The sequence below is a fragment of the Eretmochelys imbricata genome, chromosome 7 (assembly GCF_965152235.1).
Source record: "Eretmochelys imbricata isolate rEreImb1 chromosome 7, rEreImb1.hap1, whole genome shotgun sequence".
Classification (NCBI taxonomy): domain Eukaryota; kingdom Metazoa; phylum Chordata; order Testudines; family Cheloniidae; genus Eretmochelys; species Eretmochelys imbricata.
In genome coordinates, this window is record NC_135578.1 from 6,244,188 (window position 1) to 6,258,462 (window position 14,275).

Here is a 14,275-nt window from a genome sequence, read left to right on the forward strand (position 1 = left end):
TGGTCGCAGCACTCCAGCAGTCTAATGATTCCAGGAGAAAAATAGGAGCTCTGCAGATTGGGCTCACCCACTGACTCACTCTCCAGTGAAAAGACTCACACGCATCAGATAAGCCATTCCCTACCCTGGGTCACTGGAGAAGAGATTATGGTCGTTCTACCCAGCTCTACCTACCATTGTTAACACACGTATGGCGTATTTGTAGATAGATCGGGCAGGCAGACATTTCATCTCAGCCAACGACCACAAAAGAAATACAATGCATCGGTAGCTAAAAAGACACCACTTTGCCTGTCAGTGATTGCCTCTCCTCAATGAAATGAAGGTGTCTGTATTGTAGATTGCTTAATTCTTCTCTAGACAGAGAAAACGAGATTCTGGCTTTCAGCACAGTTCTCTGCAAAGGGTGACGCATAAGCTCTACTCACACCAAGAGCAGTCTTATGACTCTGTGGCCTTGGCTACTTGGCCATTTATTTAAACCAGTGAAAAACGCAGTGCGGACGCTCTTAGTTCAGGTTAAAGTCGACTTATTTTGGTTTGGCTTAACCCTGTTCCTAATCACCTGAAGCTCAATCAACAGTACTTCACTTTACGTCAATGTGATATAGTGTTCACCCAGCCTTTTGCACTGGGATAAGTAAATCAATTTAAAATCAACCCTTTAGCTAAAGCAGTACACATAAGCAAGCCTGGAAACACATTTCTGCGGAAGTATCCTCTCTGCCCTGTTTCCAAGGAGTTGTCATCTACTGCTGGCTACGAGCACCAGTGACATTTTCTCACTTCCCACTCCCACGCTGGCTCAGCTAATTGGCCAGAGAGTGGTGTGCAGAACCTAGCCCTCAATGCAGGCAGTAGGACAGGGCCATATTGATCCTCTTACAGCATAATTTTTTGGAAAGAGAAATAGGGAGCACTCAGAACTGGGACAGATCCTCTACGTATGCATCCGATGAAGTGAGCTGTAGCTCACGAAAGCTTATGCGCAAATCAATTGGTTAGTCTCTAAGGTGCCACAAGACCTCCTTTTCTTTTTGCGGATACAGACTAACACTGCTGTCACTCTGAAACTTGTACTTATGTAATTGACATCAATGGAGTTACCACAATTTAAACTCATATAGAATTGGACACATTGATCTTAAACCAGGAAATAAAAGCAGAGCTCTAGTTCTTGTAAACAAGTACCCGCCATGCCCAAGAGGCATTTGGGCATCTGAGTAATCCAACATGCTACAGCAAACTCCAACACAAACCCAGGCAACATGACTTGACACCACTGAATGTCATCTGGGAACATGAATTTGAACTAGAACAGGTCAACATTTTCTGAATTACAAATTTTTGATGTCATTTTTAGTCAAAATTATTATTTTAATTTAAAAAAACTGTCAGGAATCTCCGCTTGGACAGTCCTGGTTTTACAAGCATACCAAATATAAACTTTTTTGTGCTGATCCCAGCAGCATATCAAATTTGCTTCCAACCTTCAAATCAGTAACACTTGAGGTTGCAGGAGAACATAGATCAGAATAATAGTTTAATTATTAGGGCGGAGAGTTTTCATTCTTAGGTGAACATTACAGATCTTCTGAAACCAAAAATAACCCAGGTTAGGGTTCACAGGGTTCTTATGACACAAGAATTAGTTTCAGTTTGAAACTATTTTCCATTTACATTGCAAAGGCAGTACTACAATTTCATGATGGCCTTAAATTATGCAAACCCTCTGCCCGTGTATGTTTTAAAGAGAGAAATACATTGCAGCTATGACTCTTTAAAGCATAATGCTCCCATTATAAACAGATATCATGAACAGAAAATGTGTTTTTTCATATTAAGGTAGTAAACAAGAATATGCAGGATTCTTGTCATATGTAATACTAACCACTTCAACACCCCCCCCCATACAATTAGACCTTTAAGCAATTACATTTTTTAGACATGATATTTGAGATTAGAGATAATATACTGCATACAAGAACCTACCATAAAGCAAAGAATGCTAAAACTTGCCATGATCTGTCAGCTTCGTAACTTTGCTATTAAATTTCCCTTCTGCTAGTATTGGAGGCTTAAACACGCTTACATTGATTTTTTTTTTCAAACTAGCCCCAAACCACTCTGATAATTTTTGAGACACACTTGAAAAACTTTAACAGAGCCTGGTAAAACTGAGATGGCTGACCCTGACCAGGAAATCAGTTTCATATAAAATATTTTCAGACATGGATTTTCACCAATAACATGTGACATTTTTAATGCCATGAAGAAATACTGGCGCATTAGCCATTCTCAACCAGCACGGTGGAATACTTTTTTATGGACAGCCATCAACAAGTGGCAGATGATGGAAAATGAAGTAATTCATGCATACAAACCTGCTCATTCTATGCGTAACCCTACCATTTCTGAAGCATCTGTACTAGCAGGTAACTTCTGTTGTGGACTGTTTCTCCAGTCTAGCAATATTCCCTTCCCAACTCTGCTCCACACACCCACCCACACCCAGCTAAATCCCTGCTAGAGATTCAAAGATCCTTCCATTTCAGTACGTGGCCTAACAAATCACACTAGGAGACAGACCTGGGTTCTCCTCTGTGCTCCCACACTGACTTGTTTTGACTATATAATACACCCTATGTAAATGCTAAGCTTTATTATTTTTCACACTTACCTCTCAAGGCATCAGCGTGATTACGTTCTGCTTCAGGAGAGCTGGACACAACCCCACTGTCCCGAGTTATTATACGAAGTGCACTTATGCATGTGCAACACCTTTGTGGGCACAAGTGACATAATTTACATGTGCAACACTTGACGGGGCATACACAAAAGGGGTTCTGAGCGTGCAAATTCTATGATATGCATCAAAGGTCACTGCATTTGCAAACAGGCACACAAAGAGAGGCAATATACAGAAACACCCACAATGTTTTCCACTAACGGGACTGATCTTTTTAGCGTTGCATGTTTCAAGCTAAAATGTTGCCAGCATGCCATCTTCCTGACCAAATATTTCACTATAGGGCTAGACTTCCATTTTACATGCATCAAAACCTGACCCACGAGGGTCGGGTCTTCCCAATGGGTATGAACCCGGTCTCCACCTGCATGCAGTTCAATGCACAAAACTCTGTGCACCCAATCACTTGTGCAGGCAAATGATGGGCTTTGTGAGGGTGTGTGGAGTGGAGCTTTTGTACTCAAGTGAGACTACACAGAAATTTGGAAAGAGATGGCATGCACGCCAACAGAGGCCACCTTTTGAAAACCCGATCTGACCACCCCTTTCCCAAAAAAAGACTGAACACATTTCAACGGGGAAAGCTCAGAAGTGTTTTAATCTGTAGCTCTATTACGAGCTAACCGTATTGCCAGCAGCTCAGCAGTTAAGCGGCTCGGCACATTTATTTGTAGATATGCTTACATGCCAAACTCAGCCAGCTTTCAACACACATAGCTACTCCTGTGACATACCAGAAATGCAGATCTGGCTAAAACCACAGACAGGGATGATGCTGAGATCCAAACAGCCTTTCCTGCAAATGGGGCCCCCTGTGCTGATGTCCTAAGAGCTATGCTTCCTTCTGCTGTTACTGCAACTGTGCCTTTCTTTGACACACTGTGCCATCAATACAGATACCGTCTGTGATATGCTGCAGCAGTTGGCTTTAGCGTTACCATCCAGCCTGGATTGCCCAGGTGAAGGGGCTGGTCTGGGCAGCTAATACATTCCTCTGAGTGCATGTCAAAACACAGTCTGCTTGCCTGTCGTAGGCTTACAGCTTCCTACTGTTCTACAAAGTGCTCAACCATGTAGGTGTCAGAACATATTATAGACAGAGGCAGGAGCAGGACTCCAACTAAGAGTTACTGGGCTTTTTCCATTTTAAATGTTGGATTTGAGAGGCTCTTCACACAGTCAGTATAACAGACCATTTCATTGGCATTCAAGGCGCCAACCTGTATGCTCATATAAAAAAAAAATCTGTTTACAAATGTGAAGTCTTTTTTTAATATACAAGGGCAAATAAAAAGTCATTTGGATCTGACTTCAGAAACTTAGGTTGTTTGTTATTGTTTTTATAGGATGTCAGAACACAGTCAAAACATTTAGGAATAAAACTGCTTTTCAGCTAGACTAGTGCCAGTCGATATTTTAGAAAAGAACATTTTGAAAAGGGGGGAAGAATGTGAGTTTTAAAATGAGGGTGAGAGGCTATGCAGAGGTTTTCTTTCTTTCTTTCTTTCTAACCTTATTCACTTGTCTCACTCACTTGCACATCACAAAAATCTCATGAGGAGAATGTAGGTCCTTGCAGCCCACATCCATCATGATATCAAATTTAAATGGCAAAACAAAGTCACCGTAAAACCTCCGTGGGCCAGCCTAAGAGAAAAAAAAAAAACAAACCTCTGTGGAGACTTCATGGTGGGTTCAAGGGGAGGACAATGGGAGTTACAATGCTCTCGAAAGAAATCCAGGAAAATAAGCACAACTGACTGCACTATGGGTGGTGTTTTTAAAAGTGCATTAGATTGTTAAGCACCCAGCTCCCACTGGTTTTCAATGGGCGCTGTCGCCTTATTCAGTGGTTCTCAAAGCCAGTCCGCCGCCTGTTCAGGGAAAGCCCCTGGCACGCCGGATGGGTTTGTTTACCTGCCGTGTTCAGAGGTTCAGCCGATCGCGGCTCCCACTGACCACAGTTCGCCACTCCAGAACAATGGGGGCTGCAGGAAGGGCAGCCAGCATGTCCCTTGGCCTGCGCCACTTCCCACAGCCCCCATTGGCCTGGAGCACCGAACCGCGGCCAGAGGGAGCCGCGATCAGCCGAACCTGCGGACGCGGCAGGTAAACAAACCGGTCCGGCGTGCCAGGGGCTTTCCCTGAACAAGTGGCAGACTGGCTTTGAGAACCACTGGCCTAACTCACTTTGGTACTTTTGAAAATGCCAGCCTACAACTATGTTTGCAAATACACACAATTTAACTTCTGAATTGCAGAAGGAGGTAGTGTTGAAGAGGCTAGGCTTTGAGGTCCAGGAGACTTCTTACCAGAGAATCTATCCATCCAGCTTCCTAGTGCTCCATCCCACCAGGAATGTCGTTCATCAGAAAGGTCTGAGTGTTTGGCTGGATGGCTGCTTTGAGCATCCTTTGCACACATGGAATTATATTTTACCTGTGAAGAGCCACCCAGTTTCTGCATTGCTCAGTTGTTGCAAAACTGGCGGAGGCCGTCAGGAGTGAGGACGCTCTGATGTTTGTGTTTCTGGCGTTGTGCTCAGCATTATTTTAACGAGCTTGTCGACGTCCAATTCCCTTGCCCTCAGCCTTTCCTTTACTGTGACATTTGCTCACACAAACGGAGCAATCTCCAGGTATCACTCTAACGCCAGCGTCCCTGGTCTAAACCTCCCTTCCTCAATTAACACTCATCTACCACAGACTTCAAAGAGCTGATGCAAAACCTGACACGGACCCACTGCTAATGCCAATTTCCTTGGCAATAACCTTTCTGACACTACCGGCAAGAAAGTAGAATGATTTCTGCCTTGAAGTGCTCACTCAACTCTTACTTTGCCTTTTCAAATTCCTGTTTTCAGCCAACTCAGCAGAACACACTCTCCTGCCCACCCCAAATCAGAGCCCCAGATGATCCCTTCCTCTCCTCATCACTCACAATGACTGAGTGCAGGCGGTAAGGCAGAAATCAGCCCAGTCACTGCGTTAAACGGATTGTTTTCAAACCAGCTGCTAACATTCTACAGGTCAGGTATTGATCCTATTGAAGTCAATGGCAAAATTCCCTGTGATTTCAAAGGGCATATGAATTTGCTTGACACGTTTATGATAAACATCTTTAAATGCTTTTTTTTAAAAAATAAATAAATAAACAAACAGGTTCCAGATTTCCACAGAGCTTGTCTAATCTGTGCCAGCTCACATGTAAAAGCATAAAAGGGCTTAATGAAGTGTTTGTGGAAGGAACTTGATTCACACAGTAGCGCTAGGTGGACATTTGGTTGGTATCTTAAAACTCTGAGTCATCTGGAGCAGAGTCAGGCCAATGTTTTCGAGCAGCCCACCACCTCTCTTAAAATATTTAGATCTGGGTGGCCCAGTCAATATTTTGGTCAGTTTGGGCCCCCAATCCAGCGTCAGTGTCACCGCTCGAGCGGTCAAACCAGTAGGTTTTTCAATGCTTTTGTACTCACTCAGGCCTGTTGCATTCTCGAACTGCAGTTTTTATGCCACCACCGCAGGTTCTTGAACAGCTTCCAAAGGGACTCCACGATCCCCACGCTCCATCTGTTACCGGCGCCTCTCGCTCCTTGGGGACACATACACCATACTTGCAGTGCTGTATGCAAGAGAGAGCATCACAGAATGACTCTTTTCCATTACAGAATATTGACATTTTAGAAGTTAACAATCCAATTTCCCCCTCGGTCTTCAGCCCATGTTCATTTGCCTGCCTTTTCTCAACAGCTACATTCACAAGAAGAGGAACATTTTGCAAAAGAAGCCTTCACTTACTGTTCATCACACCGGCTCAAAAACTTGGGAAAACATTTTTAAATGCTAGAGTGCTTAAAATCCCCGGTGTCTGAACCTGCCCTCATTGAAATCAAGGATGAAACTCACAAGTCCCAACTCAGGAAACCACTACATGCTTAGCTGTAACCTTAGGACACATGCTTACGGGCTTTTCTGACTTCAGTAACAATAAGAGCAGGTCACATGGCATTATACTGCTCTGCATGAGATTAAGGTGAAACAGCAGGTTCAAAACTTTTGCATCCTTAAAAGGTGAAGACCAGACAGATTGCAGAGGCCAGAAGAGTGATTTATAGAGAAACGGATAACAGCTACCCCAGCCGCAAAATACCCCCTGTTTACTGATCCTGAACTGTAAAGCAACACTAGGAGTGACGGCTTTTGAAAAAAAGCTACTTAGCCTGTAGCCAGAAAATCAGATAAGAGCCACAATGGGTCAGTAAAAAGAGACAGAAGAGCAGGAATATAAAGAAAGAAAAGTTCCCTGAACTCTAGAAACTGCCAGAATAAAGGGAAGGGAAAACATAAGAAAAGTAGGCCAATAAAAATGGTAAATAAAAACAAGTGGGGTTTCTCCACCCCCAGAACACTTTTTCCACATCATTTTACTCCCCCAGGCCTGATCTCCATGTAAAAGTTTTGTTGGCATAGCTACATCAGGTCCGAGTGTGAAAAACAAAATTACTCCCCCCAGCCCTTGCAGCTGTGCCAGCAAAAGCCCTAGAACAGGTGCAGTTACACTGGCAAAAAAAAAGTCTTTTGTGGGAGCGCATCTTTTGCCGCTCTAAGCCATGCCTCCATTAGGAGGGCTGGCTGGTAGAGCTATACAGGCATGGCAAACCCTCTCTAGTGTGGACAAGGCCTGAGAATCAAATCCCCTGAATTCTATGGTGAAACTTCAAGGGGGACAGGATTTCACCCCTCGTGAATTTTGTCTTCCCATAGCCCCTAGAAGCCCTGCTCGGGGACCAGGACCCTTTTGTGCTTTTTAACATGGAGGGTAATTAACCACTGACATAACTCGCCCAGGGAAGTGATCAGTTCCTCTCACAATTGGTGCTGTTCATTGGAGACTGGATGTCTTTCCAAAAGACACGCTCTGTCTAATCCCACCACAAGTTATTGGGCTCAATAAATGCTCCCGCACAGAAACTACTGGATCAAATTCTACAGCCCGTGCTATGCGGGGTGGGGGGAGGGGGAGAGACACAGTGACCCTAATGATCCCTTCTGGACTTAAAATCTATAAACGTGGGTATTTGCTATATCCTATTTTCACATTAAAACCAATACTCCAGAGCCTAGAGTGTGGGGGATGGGAAAGGAAACCAAAGCTAAGGCTACCAGTTTGTCTGCAACGCATCCTGTTGCCTTGGAGTACTGAAGGGGTTTTTGAAAAACGGATGCATATCACCTAGGTTCCAACACATAAGAAGAGTGGGATGACATAGGGCCCTGATCCTGAAAACACTTCTATATGTGAGTAGCTTTATGCAACCAAGTAGTCCCAGGCTTGTCTATACTATGGGGGGAGATCGATCTAAGATATGCAACTTCAGCTATGTGAACAATGCAGCTGAAGTTGACGTACTTAGATCTACTTATCACGGGCCCCACACTACGCGATGTCGACTGGAGACACTCCCTTGCACGTCTTGTTCAGGTGGAGTCTACGAGTCAACGGGAGAGCGATCGGCGGTCGATTTAGCAGGTCTTCAATAGACCCACTAAATTGACCGCCGATGCATCGATCGCCGCGTGTCAAACCCCTGGTAAGTGTAGACAAGCCCCCAGTTACTTGTGTAAAACAATTCACATTCATAAGTGTTTGAAGGATTGCAAGCTAATAGCCTGATCAATGCATTTCTTAATGGGGAGTGCTTAAAGTATTTGAAAAGATGAAGTGAGCTGTAGCTCACGAAAGCTTATGCTCAAATAAATTGGTTAGTCTCTAAGGTGCCACAAGTCCTCCTGTTCTTTTTGAGAATACAGACTAACACGGCTGCTACTCTGAAACCTGTAAAGTATTTGAATGTTTAAAAAAAAATTTCCACTTTATTGGCAGTAGTGTTAAATGTGATTCTGGTTCAGCAGTCAGTCCCTATTCATGGGAAATCAATGAGATTCCCACAGGTGCTTACTTGCTTTGGGGCTAAAAATAAATCAAACACCCTCCATCAACTTCGTTCGAGATCCATGGATTTTTCAGCGCCACTGCAACGCATACGGCTATTCCTCCAACATCGCGACAGCTTCTTGAAACTCAAGGATTTTGCACAAAATTCTTCTCAGAAAGTGACAGTCCCTGTTTCTGGGCATTTATAAAGGGATCAGCAAGAGGTTTCATCCTAACAAGATGGCTCCTGTTTTCCATGAATGCTTGTGTGTAAAGCACTCTGCATATCTCAGACAGCAAGGAATGGTGGGTGGCACCTTCAAAATCACTACGATGCAATTTTTGTTGCCCTTTAAAAATAGCTGATTAGTTTTATATCACATTTCAGGCACAATCTGAGCACTTTACTGAAGCAAAAACCTATTGAAATCACTGTTTGTTCGCTGTCTGTGCAGTGCTTAGCACAATCCATGACTAGGGCTGTGAGGTAATAATTATGCAGGAATAAAGACTGTAGTTGTATAACAAAAATGATCATACCTGGATTGAGCGTTTAATGACAGAAAAACAAATAGTTTACAAAAATATTTTGCAAACAGTAACTCATGATTCTTCATAAACAGCCCCATGAAGTAGCGAAAGCAATGTGACCACTCCCTTTTCTCAGACTGTTGTGACCGTTTAATCCAACCTCCTGGCTAACGCTGGCCAGCAAATTCACCTAGAACATCCCACCTCAATCCAGTTAGCTTGTGGATGAGGAAAGCGAGGCACAGAAAGCTCTTTGCACAAGCCCACAGAGCTGGTTACAGAGCCCGGAAATTCTCACCTCCCTGTTCTGTGCTCTGGCCATCTGCAAAATCCAATGTTAAACCTAAAGAAAATGTAGGGCCCAGTTCAACTCCCATTAAAAATCGGTGGTGGTTGGATTGGGCCTTTAAACCGGGGAGTCGTAAGCCTATCATAAAACAGACCTTGCAGTGAAAATGCTGCCACGCCCGTAACTAAAGTAGCACTGCTCAAATATTTAGACAAATCACAAACCATTCATCAAATGAATGCTGTGTCAACAGACATTGCTAGATTGCTGCTGAGGCTGGACTGGCACGAAAAGAAACCGAAATGGAATGGTCTCCATGGTAATGGGAGTCAGAATTTGTTGATGTACCCCGGTTTCTCTGGCACACGGTCTCTGTTCATTTCATATTTAATTTGTGACTGATCACTACGGCCACAGAGAACCCGTGGGGAGTTTCAAAAATTTCTGCAGAATTATCCAGTCAAAACTCCATGGAAAAGCTCTGTGCAATCTCGAGAAAAAAATCTGAAAAGAGGTTTCCCCTCTCACTGCCCCGGCTAGTTTTTACTCATCCTGAACAACACCATGTCAGAACCAAAAAAAAACAAAAAAACCCACCCCAATGGGGAAGTATCATTGAATTAGAGAGAGCAAACTTCATCCTCTCAACTCCTCCATCCTCCCTGCAATCAGTTTCCCTCCTCTGATGGAACAGGAATGCCAGCAGGAGTTCTCTCTGCTACAGAATATCAGAGGCAAGCATACTTAGGCTCCTACACCTTGAGTTTAAATAGGAGAGATTCATGCTTTTAAAGCAGGAGAGTTCCTGGGTTCAAATCCTGCTGATCGCGCTGCGTCAGGTTACACTGGCAGCCAGGAAAACAAACTATTAAGGTCTCGTTCCAATGGCCAGCAGGTGTCTGCAGGCTCAGGGTCCCCACTGTACCGCCCAGGCATGTCAATCTACTTCCGTCCATGGGAGGACAATAAATAGGAATTGGATGAATCACAGTATGATCTTCTCTCTCACCTGCACATACACATCCCACACCATGCGCTGCAAAAACGCATGACCAAATCTTTCTCCGTTAGCAAGAACATTGCACACACACACTGGCTTGCTGTGCGGGATAAGGAGTGGAACTAGAGAAATATGCATCCGATGAAGTGAGCTGTAGCTCACGAAAGCTTATGCTCAAATAAATTGGTTAGTCTCTAAGGTGCCACAAGTACTCCTTTTCTTTTTGGAGAAATATAGTCAAGTTTCAGGAGGGAGCTAGTTTAGTATGGCACCAGGGGCTCAGAAACACAAGTCAGGGCCAGCTGCTACCATACTAGGCTTATATAAACACTGGTCCCTCAGCACATTTAACAGAGATCTCTTCCCTACAGCTCTGCCTGCCTGCCACTTGCTAATGAAGCAAGTTGGTCCTAGGTGTGTTTGGCTAGCTGCTTACTATTTGGGATGGGGTCTATTTGCTGGATTCATTTGAAGGCGAGCTTGTCCTCTAGTCTACAGCATGCCCTGGGTTTGCCTTCCTGTGCAGGCTTGGTTACCAAGGGCCATATTGTTTAATAAGAGCCTGCCGCAGTACAGCCTGTTTTATTAAAAAGTCCTACGACGTCTGTTTCTCCATTGTCGGCCCAACCCTGCCGTCTGATTCATACATCGCCGCCACTGAAGTTTCCAGGGTCTAAGCACTGCGGGATGGGGTCCTATCTTGGGTTGTTTTCAGAGGCACAAAGGGTCAGCAGCTGTTATCAAAGTAAAGAGACATGTGGCATCAAGATGGCAGCACTGTCCCAGAGGAGAGACTTCCTGCAGAAATGTTGACTTCGGCCGTGAAATATCCTGCCACACACAGGCTTGGCACCAGTGACCCAGTGAAGCAGACTGAATAACTTATGAATGTAGGCAACTAACAGAGCTTGACATGACTTACAAGCTTCCCATCTGATGGCTAAGGACACAGAACTCTGCCAGGAAATTACACTATTGATTATGTTCAGAATTTCAGGATTTGTGGTCATAAATAGCACATCATTAAGGAAAGAAAGAGAAGGATGTTCCACTTTAATAAACAGCAAGATTAAATTAAGGAAATAGAGTTGTGTTTCTTGGAAACATACTGTGAATATTCAAGTTGTGTAACTTTCATGTCTTTTTTTGTTTGTTTTACATCGATCTTTAAATATTATTTTTGTGTTTTGGAAACACATGAATTAAAACAGAAAAACATACAGTGTCTGCCAGAGCTTTCTTTCCTAGGGGCCTATTTCCATGCCTTATGGAATGAGTGGAAGTGCTGTTGTTAATCCACTAATTAATGTCTAGACCAACTTCGAAATAATTTACGCAGACATAATTTCACAAAGGGAGGTCGTGATGGTGGAGGGAGGCATTATAACAGAGTCCACTTTCCTTTGTCTCTCCAAGAGACTCCTAGATAATTCACCCAATCTATGCATCAGGTGACTTGCTACTGACTAGATAGGCAGGGGCCAGACAAGTGTTCCAAGACTTCATGCATGCATAGCCTATATGACTACCTACTGTCCTAAACAAGAAACCAAAAATCATGATTATGCCTCTTCTGGTTGCAAAAAAAAGCAACCACAGCTGTAATTCTATGCTTTTTGCAATTTTTGAAATAGACTCTAAAACCGCAAGAGATATGGATCTAAGTTTATAAGCCTCTTTTTTTGCATTGGGAACACAATCGCTTATTTTAAAATCGGTGACAGCAATGCTGTGAAACAAAAGTAAATGATCATCACAAGTATTCACCTAGCAAAGGCCAAAAACTGAAGATGGATTATTACTTGATTTAATTTGGTGTCAACTTCAGTGCTCTCATATTCAAAATATGTATAAGTTAATACTCCTCTGTTACATACAGAGCTTTGATTTAGGAATAAGATTTAAGGTGGGGGATGAGATATCTGAGTTGTTTTATCTCTGTTTGGACAGGCAAGCTCTTTGGTTTCCAAAGATATTTCCCTTAAAAAAATGGCACTTTATTTTCTCTGCCAACCCATATATAACAGACTTTAAACAAGGCGACTTGAGGCCAAGCATTACTGAACATACAAGGCTGCTGGCCACATCATAGCTTAGTACAAAAATAGCTACTCATTCCAAAGAAATTAACTCCAGATTTTGTACATCAGTGTTTTAAAAGATGCAGCGAAATACGAGGAAGGATTTTTTTGCTGATCCAAACTTTGGAAGGGTAAATCAGACCAAAATTCAGAGATGCTCCCTCCTCCCCCTTTTCTATAAGGCCCTTTGGCCCAGATCCACAAAGTGACTAAGGCATTGTGATGCTCAGAGTCATGACACCTAATTTTTAGGTGGTTAGAAAAATCACAGGAACAACAATGCGACCCACATAGCCAGACTCCCTATTCTATGAATGGAGAGAGATAGGTGCCTTAGAGTGTGATCTGCAAAAAGCCAGCATGCTAGGTAAGGACCCACCAATGGGAGATGCTGAGGAGAGGGGTGTATCCCAAACTCCACTGCCTTATGGGGATAGGCCCCTAAGTCTGGTCTGGGCCTATCAATGCTAGTGATCCACAGCCAGGAACCCCTCTCCTGGACACTTAGCCGCCAGTGTCGTTCCTTGCAAGAATGAGTTAGGTGCCTCGCTGTATACAAAGCAGCGGTGGTAATGCCCACTGGTTAGAGCACTCACCTAGGATGCGGAAAACCCAGGTTCAATTCCCCCTTCAGGCAGAGGAGGAGAAAGGATTTGAATAGGGGTCTCCCAGGAGAGTGCTATGAGATAGTCAGATGTGGGGAGGGACTCCCTCAGTCTCTCCTGTTCAAGCTGTTCCACTGTGGCTAAATAGTGAAAGAGTCACTGGGAGGGAGGGAGAGGCAGACAGGCAGAATATGCCCAGTAGAGATTTCCTGGCTTCAGAACAGAGGGTTCCTCCCCATGCATGGCCAGACTTATGGACAATTGCCGTTAGACTTTTTTCAGACACCAGAGGCCTCGGCATCTGCCTCCATGAGGAAGAACGGGCATTTGCTGTGTACGGGAGTTGTGAATGCAGTGATTTTATGCCACTGTGGCAGAGTGGCTGTTTGGCCTGTCTTCGGGCCTGCAACATCACACCTGAAAGGCTGATTCCCACAATTTGCGCAGCTATTCAGTAGCTGGCTAGGGCAGAGGAAAAAAAAAAAGAATTGTGATTGGAGGAACGGGGGATGGCATGGGCCGGGGGGGACACTGGCCTGACTTCATTTTCAGGCACATATTTTGGGCTGAGGAGGTTTGGATGGCCTCTTTTTGCATCTGTGATTCATTAGGAATGCGACTATAATTTCTGGATTTTGTTTTGAATTTTTTAATCCCAATACACAAAGAGACAGGATGATTCTAAAGCCACGGGGTTTGGGCACCCAGCTGGAAAGCAGTAAGCTGGACCCACAGTCCAGTCTCCAGTGTTTATATACAGTGCCACAACTTGATGAGAGAGCCCCACATCAGACTATCCCATAGCTCAGTGGTTAGAGCATGCTCCCGAGAGCTGGGAGACCCCTGTTCAAATCTTTTCTTCCCCTCTGCCTGAGGGGGGGAATTGAAGCCAGGTCTCTCACAACCCAGGTAAGTGCTCTAACCACTAAGCTAAAAAAATATCAGATGAAGCACCATCACCGTCATTACCACCTCGATTTTGAATGGGACCCAATCCAGTAGGTTAACTCTGAGCAGGGAGCCCTACCGGATTGGGCCCCACGGGTGAGCTAGGTAGTCCTCTGCCTACTGCATCCTGCTTTGTGG

At 44.1% G+C, this 14,275-nt stretch overlaps 1 protein-coding gene across 1 annotated transcript in view; it reads right to left on the minus strand.

Annotated features, from left to right (window-relative positions):
* Positions 1–14,275, minus strand: part of ADAMTS9 (ADAM metallopeptidase with thrombospondin type 1 motif 9) — a 131,972-nt gene that overhangs the window by 82,358 nt on the left and 35,339 nt on the right. Inside the window, exon 13 of the mRNA XM_077821691.1 lies at positions 6,225–6,370. Within this exon, the coding sequence (XP_077677817.1) occupies positions 6,225–6,370 (146 nt within the window). The remainder of the gene's footprint in view (positions 1–6,224; positions 6,371–14,275) is intronic.